Here is a 21,330-nt window from a genome sequence, read left to right on the forward strand (position 1 = left end):
CTCTTACTTCTCTCTCTCTCTCTCTCTCTCTCTCTCTCTCTGTGTGGGAAGAGCTTTTAGGAACAATCCTTGCTAACTTAACCGTCGGAGGAGGCGTCGCCAGGACACCCTCGACGCACCTTTGTTTTGCAGGCTCTCGAAGGAAAGTTCAACCTAGCGGCCTCATCACTCAAGACAACTTTCAAAGTCAACCCAATCCACGGCTGACACGTCGTCATAAAAAATTCGACATCAACAAAATTGAAAAAAAAAGTTCTTTAAACTATCTTGCACGGCCATATCAAAATAAAATTGGCCCTTAATTGCAAGGCTTGTGGAATGTGATCCACTAGACCTAATCAATGATCTTTTAAGATTTCTTTTGATGAAAAAGTTACACCTACCTCTCTTTTATAACTTGTTGACAAGTGTGAGTATGTAATTTTAGGGTGTTAAAATTTTTGTTTAGTGGCTAAGGTATCTCCAAACTTGGAACAAATACGTTCCTTGTTATGGATCGGAATCCCTGGAAGTTTTTTGTGCAAATTGGCTGCAATTTAGGCAGAAAATGAGAAAAGGGGTACAAGGATCGGGTGCCACCGGGAGCAACCCTATCTGTCGGGGCTGCCTGGATTGGCTATCCTCATCCTCCTTGTTATATTTACTGTTCAAGTTTTGGGCCATGATATGATACCCTATTTTTAAGTACGTTTTAACTGGAAAAAAGAGGATATTACTATTTGAACAAGATCTGTCACCAAGTGATTTGTGCGAAATTAAGGCATTCCATCAAACATAATCCTACAATACTCCCTCCTATACATGCTTGTTAATCATTATTTAGAGGATTGACTGATGGAAATATACACCCTTTTGTCTTCCCTGTTAACCCTTCATCTTCCGAGAAATGGGTGACTGTGGGCAAGGTGCTTCACTACCACATGAATCCGGACTCTGGGCCATCTTGAAAATCTCGTTCTTGTGTGAAGGAGCCAAGGTTTCACTGTCCGGGAAAATTTTAGACCATGGATCAGAAGACAAAATTTCAGCGTCTGGTGGTGGTGGGCATGGCTCTGAAGTTGGAAAGATATCAGAAGAACATGATGACGATGGTGACTGCGTCAGAGATTGAAGAATGGAATGCTCGGGCAATGTTGGAGCAGCTGAAGAATATGGTTGCCCAATAGAAGGAAGAGCCAAACACGTCAGAGTAGCCAAAAAAAGAAGGGAAGCCAAGGCAGAGGAAGAAAATGCGAGGTGGGAAATGGAAGCCATGGTGTATTAGCTATGTGGGCGTGCAGTGCATTAGAAAGGACAGTGAGTATTTATAGGAAGAAGCCCCTCATGACATGCAGAACTTTAAGGAGTGCAGAGAAAGTTACGACCATTTGACTACACTCACATGCATCACCATAGTTCTTACCCTCTCTTGAAATGGCATGTTCACAATCATGACTGATACCCTCACAGAGAGAGAGAGAGAGAGAGAGAGAGAGAGAGAGAGAGAGAGAGAGTTACAAATCAGAAGTTCTTGCCCTCTTTACAGGAAATGGCATGTCATAATCATGATTGATACCCCAAAGAGAGAGAGAGAGAGAGATCAGGAAAATAAAATAAAATTGTGCGAGACTTGGGGGAAGTTTGCGGAACATGAAAAGATTATGAAAAAAATCATTTTTTTCTTTCTTTCTTAAGAGGGGGGATATCATGGGTTTCCAAGTCTTTTATATCTATCTGCACATCCTAATTATCCCCAAGTTGGGTTAGAAGAATACACTCCAACATAATTTATTAAACCAGTATATATTTTTAGAGCATAAGATTCTCATATGCATTTTTAATAGTATCTTATGTAATTTTCACATGTATTTTTAAGAGCATATGTCAGTTTAATAGACTGGATTAGAAAAAACTCATTCAACCCAGTTTGGAGGAAAACTTTGTCCTCCTAATTAAATAGTAAATACCTTTGCAAGATGGGAATCCTACTAGCATGACATCTAGAAGAGACCCATTTTGCTACATAGTGAGCAGAGACTTTGGAAGAAGGGAGAGAAGAGTCTCCGAGACGGTGGGGGAGATGCTCCAATTGACTATAATGTGTGGGTTGTTGAGAGCAACTATAACGGTTGAGGAGTCTCCTTTTAGGATGAATAATTTCAGATTAAGAGAAGCCGCAAGCTGAGCTGCTAGTAGGGCAGCAAGAGCTTCTCCTAAGTTAGGGACACAATGGGGACCCAAGCTAGAGTAAGCATGGAGGGGTCTTCTTGAATAGCAGTGTGAAAATTGATCTTGAAGGTAGAGGCAGGATGGGGCTCCCCTCTTGCGTAAAAGTATTAATATGATGAACGTTCTCAAAATGTCAGTCAACACACAAGAAAACCATCAAATAAATGTACAACTATCTGAATTTAGTAATGCATGGCATGCAACAATCTTCTTTGAGTCTCATACATATAGCACTTGAATGTTATTTAGACAAGAACATTCAAACAGCAAGACAAAATCTAATGTCTGAGAAACTGTGTAAGGAACTGCAGGAGGAGGAAAAAGAAAAATGTACAATTATCTGAATTTACAAAAATGGTATAGTATATAGCAACGCCTTCTAAAAACCAACATATTTTATACTTACACCAGGTTGACCGACAAAACTATACAGTATAACTTCCATTTGTAAATATGCAGCAATTCCATAAGCCAAGACTTCGCAGCAGTGTTGAATTCTTAATAAATCCTCTCCATGAGACCTGCCCCCTTTCCTTCTTGTGGTAATGTTTTGATACATGAAATAAGGAGACTTTCAGTGAGGATATAATAAGGAAACCTCCACAAGCATCAAACAAGTACATAAAACAACAAAGCAGTCTACAAGGTATGCATGCATGGATTTAGGGGGTGTAAACTTTCATTTAATAAAGCCCACCTACAAATTCTCGGTGGCTCAAACTGATAGGATGCAATCTATATTAACATTTTATTCAAGTCGAAAATGCATGGAGTGTTATCTGACTATCAATTATCACTTTCAAGCCCTAGGAGCATTCCACCCCATGGCCAAGTCAATAGTCACTATCTAATGCCATTTGGATATCTATGCAATAAGAGTATGACTTATACAAAATCGGTGTATGAATTTTCCCACAAGAGAAAATACTTCTGCGAGCCAAAGGTTCTGCAAAATAAAAGGCAAATTACGCTGAAAACTAACCATGTCGTTGTCTTAAATTTTTAACTCCATCCTCTGTGTAATGCTAAACTTTCTGTATGGAATTGGCCTGCATGGCACGTTTGAAAAGGGATATGTAATCTTGACTTCTTGACCATTCATCAATCTCACGAGCACGTAAAACAGGCAGAGGATGTGAAAGTTGCCTTGTTTGAGCATTTCTGGACAGCACGAGTAGATAGCGCATCAATAAGTAAGTTGATAAATGATAATCCACTTTATGTTGTCTGCATGAGCAGCTGCTCACCTTATATACCACCCAACTGGGCTTGAAGAAGCTTTGTCATAAGACCGAGCTTGCTCCAAGAATGCGTCCACATTCAGTTGATCAGCCATGGATGGGCATCCCCCAGCTAATTTCATTAGAACGGAGATGACCACCTCTTGTCGGAGTGTCAAATGGAAATCAGATAATAAATCAAACTGGTATATAACAGATAACTTAATAAAAGAATGCATAGTTTTAAGTTTTTAGTATTATATACCTTAGGGTCTTGAGCAACAAGAAGGGCTGCACGATCACAAGTCAGCTCTGCTGCTCGGAGCCAGCGGAACAACTGTTCTTCTAAACTCCGTGCTATTAGCCCACCAAGACCTGCAAGAGCCATGGATGTCAAGACTCAAGATGTAGAAGCTGCACCAGTCACCAATTCTTTGAAGGATAGGAAGAAGACTCAAGATCAAACTCAAACAGAGAAAAAGGCAGGGTCTTTGAGCATCAATCGTATAGTGATATGGCTAAAGAGTAGTTTTTGTAATTCAACTCAGTTGTTAAACCAAACTCAACTTGTACAAATCTATGTATAAAACAAGACTCATCTTGAGTCTTGACAATGGACATCTAAAAAAGTCGTGGACATCTAAAACGCCATGATGGATATTGATAATTTAATCTAGAAACCAAGTATCATATTCAGCAACAACAAGCTATCAATCATCTTAGTTAGCCACATGTAGGATTTCTTATCATGAGACTAAAGAGTCCCCTAGCTTTACACTTCTCGCATTATGGAAAATATCTGGATAACAGAACCAGATTCTAACAATTATTCCCCAGCACAAATGGTTGGGTACTTCTAATCTCTAGTGTAATTGTAAAGATACCCCTCCTTAACATGTCTCCATGCAGGATGGAGACACATGCACAAATTGCGAGCACACATACACAAGCACATGATGTAACAGCTGTTTTTTTCTCCAAGTCTAACAAACAAAATCTATATATATAATTGTGATCTGCCAAATAAACTGCAGCTCAGAACCTGAAGATCTCATACTGAAATCCCAATGTTTTGTGGGTTCAGGATCCATAGCCTTTTCTAATTAACTATCTCAATATAAGTCTATCATGAGATTAAAAAAAAAAAAAAATTGTATAATAATAGTATTCATTTACCGAAATGAACATAAAGCACCAAATCACCTACCAGGTACAGTATAGGCCCCAAGGGTAAGAATATTCGCATATGTAAGCCATACACCATGGTCACATTTCAGGTGACCCAACTCATGAGCCAAAACAGCCTATATAGCAGTCATATGGCAGGAATTTAATAACATTTCATGAATAAAAGACAGCAATTTCACTAGAATTTACCAGAGGTATACAACAATGTAGATGGACCAGAAGCAGCCCAAGAGCACATTACCTATAGATCATGCTGACATAGATTTTAAGCAGTAAATAGGACTGCTAATAGGGGGGAGACTGCAAACACTAGGTGAAAAAAGAATCGCAAACATGTTTTTAACCAGGAGATGAAACTAAAGACCTGCAATTCCGTCTGTGTCAGAAGCTCCACAAGGCTGGTATGAACAACAACAAATGGTCTTTTACCACTTATAGCTAAAGTATATGCATTTGGTACAGGACTTTGTCGGACATACAGGTCAGGAGCTTCAATGTTCAATATTTTAGCAGCCTCAACCATCAATTTGTGTAGACCAGAAAGCTGATACAAAAGGAACAGTATTTAAAACCACTAGATAAGTCAATAACAGAAAAACTTAATTTTCATATTCACATATTCGACTTTCATCAAAGGATGAAAATTCAACAAATAAATATACCTGAGGCAACTGTAACAGAATGAATTCGCACACATACAAACAAATAGGAGCAATTGAGTTACGAGATTTCTAAAAGATTCAACACACCCATTTTGAAAATGGAGTAACATAGGTAGTAATATGGGATGAGTTGGAAACGCCTTCTAACTCCTAGTGTTGGATAACTGCCATGCCCAATGAAATGGATTTCTTTCAACTAATATCCTATACATAACACTTATCAGGCAAGAACATTAAGACTGCTTGCATGTCGTAAATAAAAACTTCTTTGCGAGCCTTTTTACACATTCAAGCAACCATGTTGATCAAAGATGTATAAAATTTTATTAATCCACCATATTCTCACGAGTAAAAGAAAATACAAACATCACAAACACGAATATTCAATAGAGTTTTAATGTGGCATTCAGATAGCAAACACAAGCATCTCTAATGTGGCATTCTCCAATAAATGAATTTGTCTCACCACATATATCCACAAAGGATGCCACCACGGTACGAGTATGAAAAGATTGTATAAACCACAATCCAAAAGCAACACGCCAGATATGTTACACATAACATTTAGCCCTATTAAATAAGACATACATCTTCCTCTACTAAGCATCACATATTACCTGATTTTCAGAAACAAGAACCGATGTCCCTATATTCTCCAGAAGCATGACCTGCTCTGCAACAGTTCCTGCAAAAAGGTAACATCTCTAGCATTGATAGTCAAATCTTTGAATAACTCACAATGCGTTCATATCAATAACCAAAACAAAAGTTTTGTACACAGTACACTCATACTGCCTATATTCTTTAATAAATAATCTTCCTCAACCCTCAAAGAACAAAGAGTCACTTACAGAGAACAATACAACCTAGGCAGTAGACATGAAAATGCACATTTTCATTACCTAGAAGAGCCCTTCCGAGTTCATTCAACCCTGGAATCGCCCTCAGAATCAGCGTGTTCTGACCAATTAAATATAAACCAGACAAACTTTTAAAATAAATTAAGTATTCCCATTTTTGCATATAAAGCTTAATAAGCCAAAACAAAGTTAATCTCTCTGTTTGTTCGCTGAGAAACTGAGATCGGTTTATCAAGAGGATAATCATTAATCAATTCACAATCGCACCTGTTTATCAAGAGGATGACGGAAATCATCGGCGTCGAGGTCGCGGAAGACAACCGAGGCGGCTCTGCAAACAGAAACCCTAATCCCGCGGTTCTTTCTCGACGATTCGAATCCGAGCGAAGAAGATGAACCAAACCTCAGGCTATCGGAGGCGACGAAGCTGAAACTGAGAGACTTGGGCTTTTGGGAGACGCAGAGCGAGGACAGAGGTATGGACACTATGGAGGCCATTGAAGCAAAAAGCAGAGAGAGAGAGAGAGAGAGGGAGTTTAGCGAGGATTTTGAATTGCTGGTTTTTTGTGATTTGAAGGGTTGGTTACTTGGTTTAGCTTAGCAGCGTTCTAGTGATGTTTGTACTGAAGCGTATGTACGTTTGTGTCCACAGCCTACGGATGGTAACTGTTTGGCGCCATTTCGTTTTCCGTTGACTACTGTGTCTTATGATATTTTTTCTTTTCTATTTTTACCCTTTTTATCAATTGGACTAAGGCCCAGACATTAAAATCAATTATACATAATCTTTAAAAAATAAAATAAAATAAGTAAAAAGATAAATAGTTCATAACAGTCAAATTGTTAAAAAAAAATGGTAAGTATTTTGTCACGACAAAATATTGCTGGCTTAGTGATGGAACTCACCATCTTGTGTTTTGGTAAATTTAAGGCCATGGTCCTCATGGATTTGAGTCTTATTGGTGGTTAGGAGTCACAAGGTCATGTCTATTATTTTTGTCAAAGTGAGAATGAAAGTTTTGATGCAATTGACCACACAGTTAATTTCAGTCAATGGATATTTGCAAAACAAGTGAGGAATGTTGGAAATTTGCTTGGGCTTATTGCTGGTGGAACTCTCAAACGCTTAAATCAGCAAATGAAATTGTATAATTTTCAAAAGAGAGTTAGATTGAATATAGCAGTATATATATATATATATATATATATATATATATATATATATATATATATATATATGATGATGATAACCTTCACTAATATAGAGCATTCACTAGTGAATTTTGGTCTAGGCCCAATCCTGAGCTGTCAGAATTTAAGTCGAACTAAAAATTATGATGTACTTATCCTCAATTCTACAATCCCGACAACTTTTTAGTGAGAGCTACTATACATATTTAAGTAGATGTTATGTTGATAATGCTTGTCGAGCTAATTGGGTTTTTCAGTTTGGTCAATTATGTTGTTCTTTTGCGTTAACATTCATAATATAGTTGACACTTGTGGTTAGGCTTGGTAATTCGTGCATTCGGGTCGGGTTCGTGTCAATCCGGCCGACCCGATTACATAAACGGGTTCGACACGAACCCGACCCGATCATTTAATCGGGTTGTGACACACGACCCAATAAACACGACTAATAATCGTGTAACTCGTTAACCCGATACGACACGACCCGACACCAATTTCACATGTTTCAAGTTTCAAGTTTCAAGTTTCAACCTTCAATTTTAGTTTTTACCTTCATGTCTTCAATTGCCGATTTCTTTATTTGATATTTCTTTTCTTTCTTCATTTTTCACTCGGTTCGTAATTGATCACCATCTCTCTTTTCTGTTACAGATGGAAGAAAGAATAAGACAAGAGGAAGGAAGAAGAAGAAAATCAAAAGGGAGAGGAGGATGATTCTCTCTCTTTTCTATGCTGCGTGTTTGAACAAGAAGGAAGAAGAAGTGAAGAACCGAACAACTAAGAAGGGAAAAGAATAAAGAAAAGGGGAGAAGAGGGTGAACCGTGAACGTGAGGCGTAATTTTTTTTTTTAATCGGGTTATAATCGTGTTGGCGGGTTGACCCGCCAAAACGATTATAATCGGGCCAACCCGATTATGATCCAAACCCGATTATAACGAATCTAAACCCGGTTTTTTTCGTGTTGTGTTTGTGTCGGATTCGCGGGTCGTGTCAAAAATTGCCAACCCTACTTGTGGTTCGAGCACTATCATCCTAACCCAAATTCTAGGATCTTAGGGTTAGATTGGTCAAGCGTATATATGGTCACTCGAAAATTAGATCAAATTGAGTAAATAAATATTCTAAAATAAATGAAAAGATGGTATTTGAATATTTCAACTAATAATTCTTTGGAATAATTAGAACTCTACAAGTCTACGAAAACATTACTACTTTTTCGTGTCAAGAATATTTAATTCAACAGTGAATTCATTAAAATATTGGTCCAATAAAAAATTATTGAGTCGACCACTTTATATTAGAAAATAAGAGTTAATATAAGCTGCAAACGACGCCGTCTGCAGGATAATATCCTTTTCACTTTCCACTTCCTCTTTCTCCTTCTCTGGTGAGTCGTGACCGCTTCACAGGCTGCTCCATATTGCAAACGACGCCGTCTGCAGGATAATATCCTTTTCACTTTTCCACTTCCTCTTTCTCCTTCTCTGGTGACCGCTTCACAGACTGCTCCATCCAGACTCGCAGATTTCTCGCTTTGCGATAGCCTGAATCATGTCAGTTCTCCACTCATAGCTAAGGCTCTATTTGTTCTCTCAGAAATTTTTTTCGTGAACATATACATATTTTTGTAATATATACGGGGAATATATTTCCGTTGCAGTAAAATTTACTTTTCTAGGAACTAATTTCGTGTATTTCTTTGTTAAGTAATTTTATTGATTTTTAAATGTTTTTTTTTTCCGCAAAAAAAAAAAGGAGGAAATCGGTGAATCGTCCGCCAACACCAGATGCAGGAGAAAATCAAGAAAAAGAGCCATCGCTTCGAGAAATTATCAACATCAAGGTCCGTTGTTAATCCCTTTTGTATTTTAGTTTGGAAAGTGAAATATGTAAATAGGTTTGCTTTAAATTTCGCTTTTTTTTTATTGATAATTTGAAGATTTTTCGTGCTACAGTTGATTGAGACCGGTGAAAAAGAGCGATTAATGGAGCTTCTAAGGGAAAGGCTTATAGAGTGTGGTTGGAAGGATGAAATGAAAGCCCTTTGCAGGTTTTGCCTCTAGTTCGATTTGGTTTCACCATTATTCTCATGTTATACACACACACACACAAAATTCAACTAGTTTGCATCATGCCAAAATGTAGCTTGATTAGGCAGAAGTTCCACTAATGCATCAAACTTGAGTTTGCATGTATCCTTATGATATCTCCAGTCAAGAGGCTTTTGATTTATGTATTGGGCTCAGGGGAAATTGGTGAGCTATTGGTTGAAGCAATTGCATAAGCTGGTAGGAAGCTTGATAGTAGATATGACATAAAATTGGACAACAGAGAGGACTGACATTACCAAATTGTCTCTTTTAGCTGGAGTTTACAAGCCTACTTACCTTACAGTTTTGATGCTACTTTAGATGATAAAAGAAGAAGAAATACGTTAAATTGTGGGTATATGCTGCATATTATTGTTGCTATTATTTCAACTATTTGCTGTTTTAGTTGTTTCTTGGTCGTCCAAGTGCTGGATGGGGATGGGTAAATTGAGATTCCTCTTGAGCAAGATGTGTATACTATGTTGAGAATACTGTCCAACTTGGTCTTTTGCATAACCTTAAACCTTGGTCTTTTGCCCGTTTTCCTGTTCAATAAGTTTGAATTTAAAAAGGAAAGGATCAAAAGTTGTTTTAGTAATGGTATCTTATTCTGATCAAGTTTTGCGCACAGACGTAGATATGTTTATTTATCATGATAGCTGGTTTGGTGACTTCTCAGTATTTGGGAATCGATCTCATTCTTCTTTTTAACCTCAGGGCATTTGTAAAGAAGAAAGGAAGAAATAATGTTACAGTGGATGACCTCATACATGTAATTACTCCGAAGGGCAGAGGTAAGGATTTATGTTGTGTTTTCCTATGGTTTTCGTTTCAAACTTTAAATTGTCTATAACGAAGCAACTAAATCATGGCTGCTTGGAACACAATGTTCTTGTTGGATCTTGGGCATATTTAGTTATTAGCTTGGCAATTTGCTCATTTTTATCAGAAATTTGTATGTCTTGTTTTAAAATCCCTCTCGTCTTTTATAAACTTAGCAGACAAACAAGAACACATGATATATGCTAAATGTAGTGATAGTGGTGAAAGGCTTTCAAGAGGTACTTATATAATATAAATTGCGGATGAACAGCATCCATATGGTGTGTTTAGGGTATGAGAAGCTTTGACTTAAATGTCATTTCCCTCCCCCATAAGAATGGGATGGAAGATGAGATTTTGGAATAGAACCACTGGGTGTGTGTGACTTATCTTTAAAAAAAATATTGTCCATGAATTTTGTTAGAAATTAAAGACTGTCTGTTACAATAACATTGAATCAATTTTAGATGACTAAACACTTCTTCGCTTCACCTAATAATGCTTGCAATATTTTCAGTGATAACTTTCTTTTTTTTGATAAGTAAGAGAGGTTTTATTAAAAAACGCAAAGTGCAATCAAGTACACAGGGGGTATACAAGAAAGGCAATTAAGAAGAAGAAGAAAAACAGTACAAGGAAATCGTTATAGCTAATCACTAGAGGTGCGAGATACGCAGCGGTCCACGAGTACAAAGAATGAAGAAAAAAGGAAATGGGCTCCTCTATGGTTCTTTCTTTGTCCTCAAACTGTCTGTCGTTGCGTTCCCTCCACAAGCACCACATAAGGCAACAATGAACCATTTTCCACACAACCGCACTCCGAGAGCGTCCACCCATCCACCAGCAGGCGAATAAGTCTATCACCCGAAGAGGCATCACCCAAGACAGACTGAAGCGACCAAGGATGGCATACCAAAGAGCGCGTGCAACCTCACAATGAAGAAGAAGGTGATCCACAGTCTCCCCGTTCATTTTGCACATGCAACATCTATCAATCACAATGACACGCTTCTTTCTGAGATTGTCCAAGGTAAGGATTTTCCCTAGCGCTGCCGTCCAAGCGAAGAATGCCACTTTCAAAGGAGCCTTGGTCCGCCAAATGCTTCTCCAGGGAAAAAAGATAGCATCTTTGCAAGCAAGAGCCTTATAGAAAGAACTAACATCAAAAGACCCTTTGTGAGAAAGAGACCACCAGAGCCGGTCTCCCCCATCATGAACAACTCTGGAGGAGTACAGTAAAGAGAAGAAGGAAGCCATGACGTCCACCTCCCAGTCGTGGACTGCTCGAAAAAATCTGACGTCCCATTGATAGGACCCGCTAACCACTACCAAGTGGTCTGCCACTAGAGCATCCTTGACACAAGCTATGTCATACAAAACTGGAAAAGCTTCCTTAAGGGACATCTCCTCACACCACACATCATCCCAAAAACGGATCCTGGACCCATTTCCCAATATAAGTCTGGTATAGCTACAAAACAAGCTCCACCCCTTCCTAATGTTCTTTCAAATCCCCACTCTGTGAGACCCAGGGGGTCTAAGGAACACCAACCAGCCCCAATAGAACCATACTTTGCATCCACAACAGATTTCCACAAAGCCTCTCTCTCATAAGCATAACGCCACAACCACTTCCCTAAGAGTGCCTTATTGAAAATCCTCAAGTTCCGGATGCCCAAACCACCTTCAAAGATAGGAGAACAAACCTTGGACCAACTAACCAAGTGATATTTGAATTCTTCGCCTATGCCACCCCACAAGAAATCTCGATGCAACTTCTCTATACGACTAGTGACACTAGAGGGAATAGGAAAAAGGGAGAGGAAGTACGTAGGAAGATTGGAGAGAGTACTCATTATAAGAGTAACCCTACCACCCTTCGACAGATACAACCGCTTCCAGCTAGCCAACCGCCTCTCAATCTTACCTACTGCCTCATCCCAACAGGACTTAGCCTTAAAAGGGGCCCCCAACGGAAGACCAAGGTACTTTATAGGAAGAGAGGAAACTCCACAGCCCAAGATGCAAGCCAAATCGCCCATATTATCCACATAACCCACAGGAACCATAACAGACTTAGCCAAATTAATCTTTAAACCTGAAACAGCTTCAAAGGACAGAAGTAACAAACGTAGATAATGAAGATGATCAAAATTAGCCCCGCAAAAGACTAAAGTATCGTCTGCGAACAATTCGTTTCTTTCCTCATTAATGATGACAATTCGTTTCTAGTAAATGGCTGAGATTTCTTTTTTTCTTGCAAATTTAATTGGAGAAACTATACTTACTTACCCCCTTCGAACTGACACCTTATTTGCAAACATCCTTTATACTTTAAAAAATGATAATCAACCCCCTCAAACCATGCAACACCTTCAGGTTACCTCTCCATTAACACTTTTTGTTAAGTTGGACAAGAATCACCCATGTAAACTACATGTGACCAATTCTGACTGAAATTACCCATTATACCCCTCATCATCATCATCATCATCATCATCATATATATATATATATATATATATATATATATATATATATATATATATAATAATTAAAAAATAATTATAAAAATAAAAACCACACCTGTGGCCAGTCCCAGCCATGGAAGAGGGAAGCTTGTTGGACATGGCCGTCGGTGGGTCTCTAGGCAGTGAGTTTGAGGAGACCCATGGTCGTGCATCAGGGGAGGCCGTAGGTCTCTAGCCTTGGATACCCACAGCCATGACCATGGGTATGAGGAGACCTACGTCCGTGGGTTATGCGTGACCATGGCCAGAGATCCACGGTCATGGCTATGGAAGTTGGTCCTCCACGACCAGGCTGTGTTGGATTTTTTTTAAAAAAAAAAATGTAAGGGACACATTAAGTCAAAATTGGTCACATGAAGAATTTCTGTCAAATTTAACATAAAATGCTAACAAAGGGAGCAGGCCGAAGGTTTGGTGTAGTTTAAGGGGTTGATTATCACTTTCTAAAGTTTAGGAGTGTTTGCAAATAGGGTGTCAGATTGAAGGGATAAATGTGGTTTCCCTTTTTCAAACCTTTTTGCAGCGTGACTAAGCTGGACTCGAAGAAAAAAATTGGTTTATCTCATTATAAGCTTGATCTATCAGTAATACCTGACAGTACTATAAACATCCAGGCAATGGACTGGCTATCAGTCAGTCAAGGACATAAATTTGTGTAGTTGCCTAGATTTGATTGTGGTAGGTTTTATGTTTGCCAATTCGATGATCAAAACAATTTGGTCTAAGTCTATTTAATAAACAAGAAAAGTCTTAAGTCTAAAATTGGATAGGCTAAGTCATAATTCAAATGTTTGGTTAGAAGTGAAAGAACGGTAGCAGTTGGTTGGAACACTCGGTTGATGGACATTCGAAGGAGTCATTGTTCAAGGGTTCAAATATTTGATTACCGAGATACTCGTTCGGAGTGCTTGTTCTCAGATCATTTGAACGAGCTACAGTAAGAGAGGAGTACCGAGACTCATTTGTTGTAGGTCTGAACGAGTGACTTGAGAAGAACTCCCAAGGCACTCGGTTTGTATGCTTGTTCGCAGTAGGTTCAGACGAGTTTCTTAAGTAGAGTTCCAGAGACTCTTGGTTGCCAGGCTTGTTCGCACCTAGCCCAAACGAGTATGTTTAATGCACAAAATCATGACTAACCAGGAGGCTCGATTGGAAGGCCCGATTGGTATTCGTTTGACCAAGTGTTGTTTGGGGTCGTTGGGAGAATTTCAGATTTTTTGGTGTTATGCCTTGTACATATAGTTTAATTGTTCAAATTAGCCCTTGAACACTCTCTTCGTAAATTCTGTCTAACCTGTTAGGTAGACTGACTTTACAATGATGTGCTGCTTCTTCTTCTTCTTCTTTTTTTTCATTTTTGGCCAACAGCCACAGTCCACAACTCTCTTTTGCACCATATTTCTCAAACAAGTTCATGACATGTTAAAATTTGCTTATGCAGCCTCCGTTCCTGATTCCATAAAGGCTGAACTGTTGCAAAGAATTCGAACGTTCCTCGTGTCAGCAGCTCTTTGACACATCAGCGTGGTTTCTCTATCCCTTTGTTCATGAAAGTTGCAAAACGTTGCTGATTAGCACTCAGAGGACAGTAAGTAACCCTTTGTTCAGGAGACAGATGTTATGGGTTTCTTGGGGTGGAGGCAACTGTACTTTACTGTAACAGCCAGCCGAATGCTTGTGAAAGTTTCGTCATTTTATTGCTAATATGATAAGAGCTGATAGAAACCAGTTCCTTAACGCATGTAATAATTCTTACGTAACAAATATTTTCATCAGTCAATTCCTAGATCTTTCTTTGTTTTCTGCTTATAACAAAGTCTTACTCTAAATTGGGTTGGAATATCTCCGATCTAGTATATTTTGAAGTATTGGTTAAGTGATTAAATTTACCTCTTCCTATAAATTTAAGCTTTTAGGATAAGTGGTATTTTAACATGGTATCAGAACCAAAGGTTCTGAGTTCGAACCATAACTCCGTTATTTACTTTTCGTTTCAATTAAATATTTCACGTATTGGGTCTTATCTATCAAAAGGAAGTTTGAGTCCACACGCAAGAGGGAGTATTAAAATATTGATTAAGCGATTAAATTTACCTCTTCCTATAAACTTAAGCTTTTAGGATAAGTGGTGATTTAACAGTATATTAAATTGACATGTAATCAAAATACATATGAGAATTAAATGCATGCTTAAGTTAGTTTATTAGACTGGCATGTATCTAAAATTCATTTAATTATCATATGCATTTTTAATTATTCAATAATGACAGTTAGAACTTTTAAAATTTAACAAAAAATTGAACCCAAACCAAATTCTATAATTATATTGATTTTAGTTAGATGGGGAAAGAAAAATGAGATTGCAATATTGTATTGATTTTAGTTTTGCTTTAAGTAATTACTTCTAACTAATAGTGATCACCATGCAGTGTGCTAGAAGTCAAAACGGTCATTTAAAAAGGGAAATAATTATGAAATTGTAGCAAAAGGATGACCTTGCTTATTTTTTAATTATTCAGTTGATGAAAATGGAATATTTTGAATTTTAAGGACTAAAAAGTTCATGCTAAGTCAAATTGTAATGACCAAAAAATTATTTCAATTTATTTGGGTTTTTTTTTTCTTCTTCATGGATATCTACCATCTAGAAAAGGAAATTAATATGTTCCAACTAAGGTTGCATCTATTTCAATCAATTAATTAATGTTGCATAAACTCCAGTACTAAGCGTTCGCAAACCACGACATACTTGATTGCATTGCTTTTATGCGATACGATTCATGTTTGATTGTGTTGCTTCTGCTCTCATTTTAAAATCTCGAGTAAGTTAAAATAACATTTGACTGGCCCGATAAAAATGCTTACATCTGAAAATTAGTTTTCAACAACTATCACTGTTTAAAGATCAATTTGTCCTTTCAACGACATGAGACAATGTTTTTTAGATTGACAGTTTATGTGGAAGCTTTGAGAATTAAAAGATGCTAGTCTTGAATATTGCGATTTCACTTTTGAACCCCACGACACGTCGTAAACGAAGATATTTTCATGAGGCCAAGTTGGGATCACAGCTTTGTAGCTTATAAATTCTTTTGCAGCATCTATATTTACAGTTGCTTATTCAACGTTTGCTGCAAAAATAGTAGACCCGAGAATTCTCGCGAGTCTCGGTCGAGTAATCTCTTCATAGTACCGATGAGGACTCGAGAGTTGTATGAGCCCTTTAATGTCTAATTATACTTCTCTCTTTTTCTTTTTTCTGAGAGTCATATAATTGCCCGAGAAAGGAAAAGCTATACCCATGCAGCCGTGCCGTATGATCATCTCAAAGAGCAATCATAGTTTCCACTTGCAAAATTAAGGGGGGATGGGCTGCATTTGCATGATATAGAGAATGCTTACCCACTTCTAACCAAACCGATGAAAAAAAGAAAAAAAACAGAACATATTTTTTGATAACTTTGTTTACAAACACAACGAGAAATACCTCACACCCTTCATATTTAGACGACTTTAGAATTACACACAGAAGATGTTCTCTTTTACATCTTGCAACTCTGTCTGTAACATTATAATGCTATCAAAGTCATGCAGCAACTTGAGGAGTATCTTCACAACTGATACAGGACTTCTTATTCAGCTGGCTCACACACGTTACCCTACTTTTTTCTAGAGAACATTTCCCAAGCTTGCGCTGTATGGAAAATCTGAGAGAAGCACAAAGCTGATTTGCACCACAAAACTTTACTACATTGAGCAATGGGTGCTCACATCTTGCTTATGCTGCTGACCCAGCTTGTTCACAGAGGTCTAATAGATCAAGTGTCTGCAAAATCACAACAAAAAAAGTTGACCATCCATGTAGGAAAAATCACTGAATTATATTGCAAAATGATTCACATCATAATGACATGAAATTGAAAAAAGAAAAACAAGGAAGAAGAATATAATATGCAGTATACCTCTGGAACTGAGAGCTCCAGACGAAATTTGGGGCCATCATAGTGATGCAAGACTGGCCTAAAGGCGTCTTCTTCCAAAGCCTTGCAGAGTTTTCTAACACGGATTCTTACCTATAAAATTGGTAAAAACAGTGTATTAGCAAATTAGATATCTGCCACATACACCAAGAGAACAAAGCTTTCCAATCAATCAATCCAAATTCTACCTGAGCAGGAAACCTCGACTCTCCTTTACATTTTTTATCTTCCCACGCAGTTGGATCAATGTTAGATCCCCCAAAACTTGTTGCCTGTACAAAATCAATACCAGCAAATGATTAATCAACCTCAAAGTTAAGCACAAAAGTAATCCACCTCATGCTTCCTTATCCTTTATGGAAAGAACTTTTGCTTATGCGCTACACATTATTGGAGGAAAGAAAACAAAAAGAAAAATGAGGTACTTAATTTACATAAAATCAGGATATCTAACAATCTCTGCTGAAAACAGTAATATACAGGACAATGAACTCCTAATGCCCATTGCCCATTCACTTCCTACACCTTGTTCAACAACTGCTAAATAAATTCTCTCTTGACAACCTCATGATATAACAAGGTAGCCTGTTTGAAATAACAACTCTTTCACCCCAACCATCAAAAGAATGAAGATAAGATAATCATTTGGTCTCTCGATCAAAATAAAGGGTAAAATGATGATATTATAATCCTTCTTTACTGAATATATGACAATTTAACTGAGAAAACTCCCTGCACAAGTAAGACATTGCAAAGGAAATAAATACATGTAAAGAGCACAAACCTCAAAGATTCCATGCAACTGGTGGGTAGTGTAATTATAGAGAAAGAGAGGTAAGCCGGGGGTAATTGCCCGAACAGAATCCCGATATCTTGGAGGTAAACCTGTGAAATGAACGCATTAGAAATATGCACATAAACCATTCACCTGATATTCTCAATGAAGGAAAACAAATTCTAAGCTTAATCTGCATATACTGACACTTCAAAAAACTTGTTTTGCACAACTTGATGAGTAGGAGTAACCATCTTAGTTATAAATGTGACAGTTCATCCTAAAAGTTTTACATTCTCAGTTTTCAACCACTAAATTGCTGATTATAATTTCAAACTCCCTATTCAAGCACTGATGTAAACATAAAAACCCCTTTTGATGGATATGTTCGCAATTCATTATACAAGAGATGGCCACATACATGTCAGAAATATTCACACCCATGTACCTTTACTGTAAATCAAGGAAAAGATTAAAAAGAGAAGATTACCAAATAGCTGCCGCTTTAAATCTTCCTGCATTGTGTCATTATTACATACAAAAATGTATCCTCCCAGCACCTCATTCCGTGGGAGCGTCTCTGTCACTGGCAAGGTCTTGAACCTTTTGTCAACTGCATTGTTGGAGTTGGCATTTTCGTTGTTGTTGATGTGACTGCTATTGTCGTTGGATGCTTTATTGCTGTGGTTATTGCCACTATGCTTGGTACCCATCATGTTTCCCACAAGGCTTGCATTGTTTTTCTGGTACACTGCATTCATATTGTAAATACCATTCCTAAAGGAACTTTTGTTCACATTTTCAGTTAGTTTAGAGTCCAAGTTGAACATATTGAAGTTGAGGCTCTCAAATTTGTTATCTTCCTGGAACCCAAATTTTTCCCTTGTCCTTATTTCGGCTGGGCCCTTGGAGAGATCAAGATTATTCATGCGCTCGCCCTTTGACCTTGTCTGCTCAGCCAATTTAGAAGCAGCTACTAACCATTTGTGGTCCTCTGAGACTTTTGATTGTCCTCGAAGCTCATCACCCAATTGCCAAAAGCTCTGCATGGTCTCCATCTTTGCAAAACCTAATTCCATTGACACAGTACAAATCCTTTTAAAGTAGTCTGATAAAATAAGAAGATAAACATCTAGAACAAAAAGTACGAGAAGAAAACCCTTATTATCACCCAAAAAGTTTGAGCAAAGAAACAATGCATAAGAAGACAAAGCATGACTATATTAAACATTTACACATAAAACAAAAACTATCAATCAAATGCCAATAACTGCTTTGACTGAAAAACTTCAATGGAGAATCCCATCGTCTACCTAAGGACAAATGCATATTTACCAAAGAAGGAAAAAAAAAAAAAAAAAAAAAAAAAAAGAAAAGAAAAGGGACGCTTTCACAGTCAAGTTATTTATTGGAATATTATAATCCCATATGTTCGATTACTTCAAAGTTCAGCTCAAGTAACATCGATTCAATGGAGGACCAGAATCAGAGAGTAGATATGTTATGACAATCGTGTATATCATTCCAAGAGTATACATGGGAACAATGATCTCAAAACACCTCAAAAAGATACAAATATCAAAGATCTACAAAATAAATCAGATACTTCGTAGTAAAGATAGCTAGTTTCTTTGCATGTGCCATGACCAAAAGTTTGCAAAATTCCAGAAGAAGCATATGGTTTCGCATACAAACAAGCTTTCACAAAACATTAGAAGGGAACCCGTGAAGCTTTTGAGGTGCGTGTTGTTTTTAATGTCATTGCTTTCTTACTATGAAACAAAAACAGAAAATCAAAGTTCTGGGTCATTATGAAAATAAAAATTTTGAGTACCCTTTACAAAGGCACATCACCAAACATATAATACGCACCAAAGAGGTTAAAATGAATGCACAAACCTTAACCAAAAATCCGCTTTAGTGATTTCAATTTCAACCCAGAAAAAGTCTTATCCATTCTCACTTTCTCAGCAACAGAACTCTTAACACAAAACGAAAGACACCCACATTCAAAACCACATCACTCCAAAAGAAAAGACCCAACAAGGAAACCCAATTTCTCAACCAAAAGAGAACAAAAACCTCTCACATTATTAGACCAACATTACTCCAAATCTAGACCCAAATCAAAGCTAACCCACTCAAAAATAGTCATAAGCAAACAAAATTCCCACTACATCAAGATCCAAAACACGAAAGGAAATGCAATATTGACAAGAAGCAGCAGCTGAACTAACTTAAGCAAAACGAAAGCTTCGAAATCAAGTGTTCAGAGCATAATTAACGGCCTTGATTAGAGAGGTACCTCAGAGCCCTAAATTTGGGGATCCCAAAGGAGAGAGAAAGAGAGAGCACACCTTTAATCTAGCTCAGCTTTGGCTGTGGCCCGTGAGACCCGAAGGACACGACAGAGAGAAAGGAGTAGAACTGGTTGATATTTTATTGTTCTTATAGCTCGGTCATTGGGAAATTGCCCTTTGTGGTTGACTGAATTACGCTGCTTGCCATTTGATTTTTTATTTTTTATTTTTTTTTTTTGGGAGAGGGAAATATGATAAAAGTTTTCTTTTTCTCCTATCGCATTCCGTTTATTTTGATCATTTATAATAAAAAGTAATTATAAATCACTTTTATTTATTTTAGAAAATTGTCATTAAACCTCATTATTTTCTTTCATAGTTTGGGTTTGTGTCCCGCACAAAGGAAAAAAGTACTACAAATTCCGGCCTACTTTAAATTATAAACAAAATATAAGTATATGTTCTCCTACAACCTTAAAAGCCAACTAAGGGTTAAATTTTGTATTAAGAGAAGAGTTCATGGAATCCAAGATATATGACAATTTCATATCGACGGAAATTTATTTTAAATCGAGCTGGAATAATTTTTTCAAATTTAGTCTATAAAACTCTTATGTATCTCTTAACGTGTTAAAGATTTACATAATTTTTTAATTGATATATATAAATTTTATATATTTGATTTGAAGACAATTTGAAAGAGTTTTTCATCAATTTAATATTTAACTAAAATTTATAAGAAGATAATTACAATATTTGAAATATAGGAAAGTAATTTATAATTTATGAATATCCACACGAAGCCGATCTGTAATTATCTTAATTGTTATTAATTATTGTCCAATGAACATAAATCTGCCTCTTTTTAGTTAATTAATATTTAATGCTAGTACAATTGGCATTTCGAATTCGAGAACATTCTAGGGGATATAGATAATAGATTATAGGGGCAATATTGGATCCCAATATCAGGAGGAGAGCCTGTATTCCGTCTAAAAATAGCTGGCCAATCACTTTCTTATCAAGCTACAAGGTCTATATCCATTGTTCCATGAGGACAAAGTGTATAATTCTAGCAATCCAATTTGTTCTTCAACTAGAAAACTAACAACCACCCCTCTTGCTTCCCGTGAGTTCCATGAATTAACTCTTTTCAATGTGGACAAAATTTCTACAAATTAAATTGACATTTATCTACCAATATATATATATATATGAGACATTTATTTCTAGAATATGCTATTCCCAATTTTAATTTCAAAAAAATAAATGCTATAAACTTTAATTTTATCTCACTTTATTGGTGTAGCACTGTCAATCAGTCATTGGATTAGCTCTTGTTATAAAAATAAATAAATAAATCAACAAAGTATGATAAAATTGTAGTATACCGTAAGAAAAAAAAAAAAAAAAGTTATGCAATACACTTTTATCTCACTTTGTTGATGTTACATTATTAATCAGTCACTTGGTCAACCCTTGTTTAAAAAAATAATAATCTT

General features: G+C 37.0%; 3 protein-coding genes across 5 annotated transcripts; 1 reads left to right on the forward strand and 2 right to left on the reverse strand.

The window, feature by feature from the left end:
- Positions 1–2,389: 2,389 nt before the first annotated feature.
- Positions 2,390–6,737, reverse strand: LOC133860022 (plastoglobule-localized metallopeptidase 48, chloroplastic). Of its 2 annotated transcripts, XM_062295648.1 has the most exons (9): positions 6,406–6,734; positions 6,181–6,238; positions 5,896–5,963; positions 4,981–5,160; positions 4,636–4,732; positions 3,694–3,803; positions 3,456–3,589; positions 3,191–3,369; positions 2,390–2,741 (listed from the first exon to the last, which is right to left on the reverse strand). In XM_062295648.1, the coding sequence occupies exons 1-8, from the start codon at positions 6,634–6,636 to the stop codon at positions 3,234–3,236; spliced, it is 1,014 nt and encodes a 337-aa protein (XP_062151632.1). In that variant the 5' UTR covers positions 6,637–6,734; the 3' UTR covers positions 2,390–2,741; positions 3,191–3,233. The 2 variants fall into 2 exon arrangements, 1 of the variants encoding a protein (XP_062151632.1); XR_009898844.1 differs by lacking the exon at positions 2,390–2,741 and having other exon boundaries at positions 3,231–3,369; positions 3,456–3,591; positions 6,406–6,737.
- Positions 6,738–8,677: 1,940 nt separating this feature from the next.
- On the forward strand, positions 8,678–14,561 carry LOC133861005 (transcription and mRNA export factor ENY2). Its single transcript, XM_062296695.1, has 5 exons — positions 8,678–8,883; positions 9,086–9,173; positions 9,286–9,380; positions 10,138–10,214; positions 14,215–14,561. Coding segments are annotated over exons 1-5 (336 nt in total). The 5' UTR covers positions 8,678–8,881; the 3' UTR covers positions 14,289–14,561.
- A 1,643-nt stretch (positions 14,562–16,204) lies between these two features.
- LOC133860023 (B2 protein) lies at positions 16,205–19,955 on the reverse strand. Of its 2 annotated transcripts, none has more exons than XM_062295649.1 (6): positions 19,886–19,955; positions 18,019–18,597; positions 17,538–17,638; positions 16,942–17,025; positions 16,736–16,846; positions 16,205–16,599 (listed from the first exon to the last, which is right to left on the reverse strand). In XM_062295649.1, the coding sequence occupies exons 2-6, from the start codon at positions 18,584–18,586 to the stop codon at positions 16,552–16,554; spliced, it is 912 nt and encodes a 303-aa protein (XP_062151633.1). In that variant the 5' UTR covers positions 18,587–18,597; positions 19,886–19,955; the 3' UTR covers positions 16,205–16,551. The 2 variants fall into 2 exon arrangements, with proteins under 2 accessions (XP_062151633.1, XP_062151634.1); XM_062295650.1 differs by having other exon boundaries at positions 19,834–19,948.
- Between the last annotated feature and the right edge of the window lie 1,375 nt (positions 19,956–21,330).

This window comes from Alnus glutinosa, chromosome 2, assembly GCF_958979055.1.
Source record: "Alnus glutinosa chromosome 2, dhAlnGlut1.1, whole genome shotgun sequence".
Taxonomy (NCBI): Eukaryota; Viridiplantae; Streptophyta; class Magnoliopsida; order Fagales; family Betulaceae; genus Alnus; species Alnus glutinosa.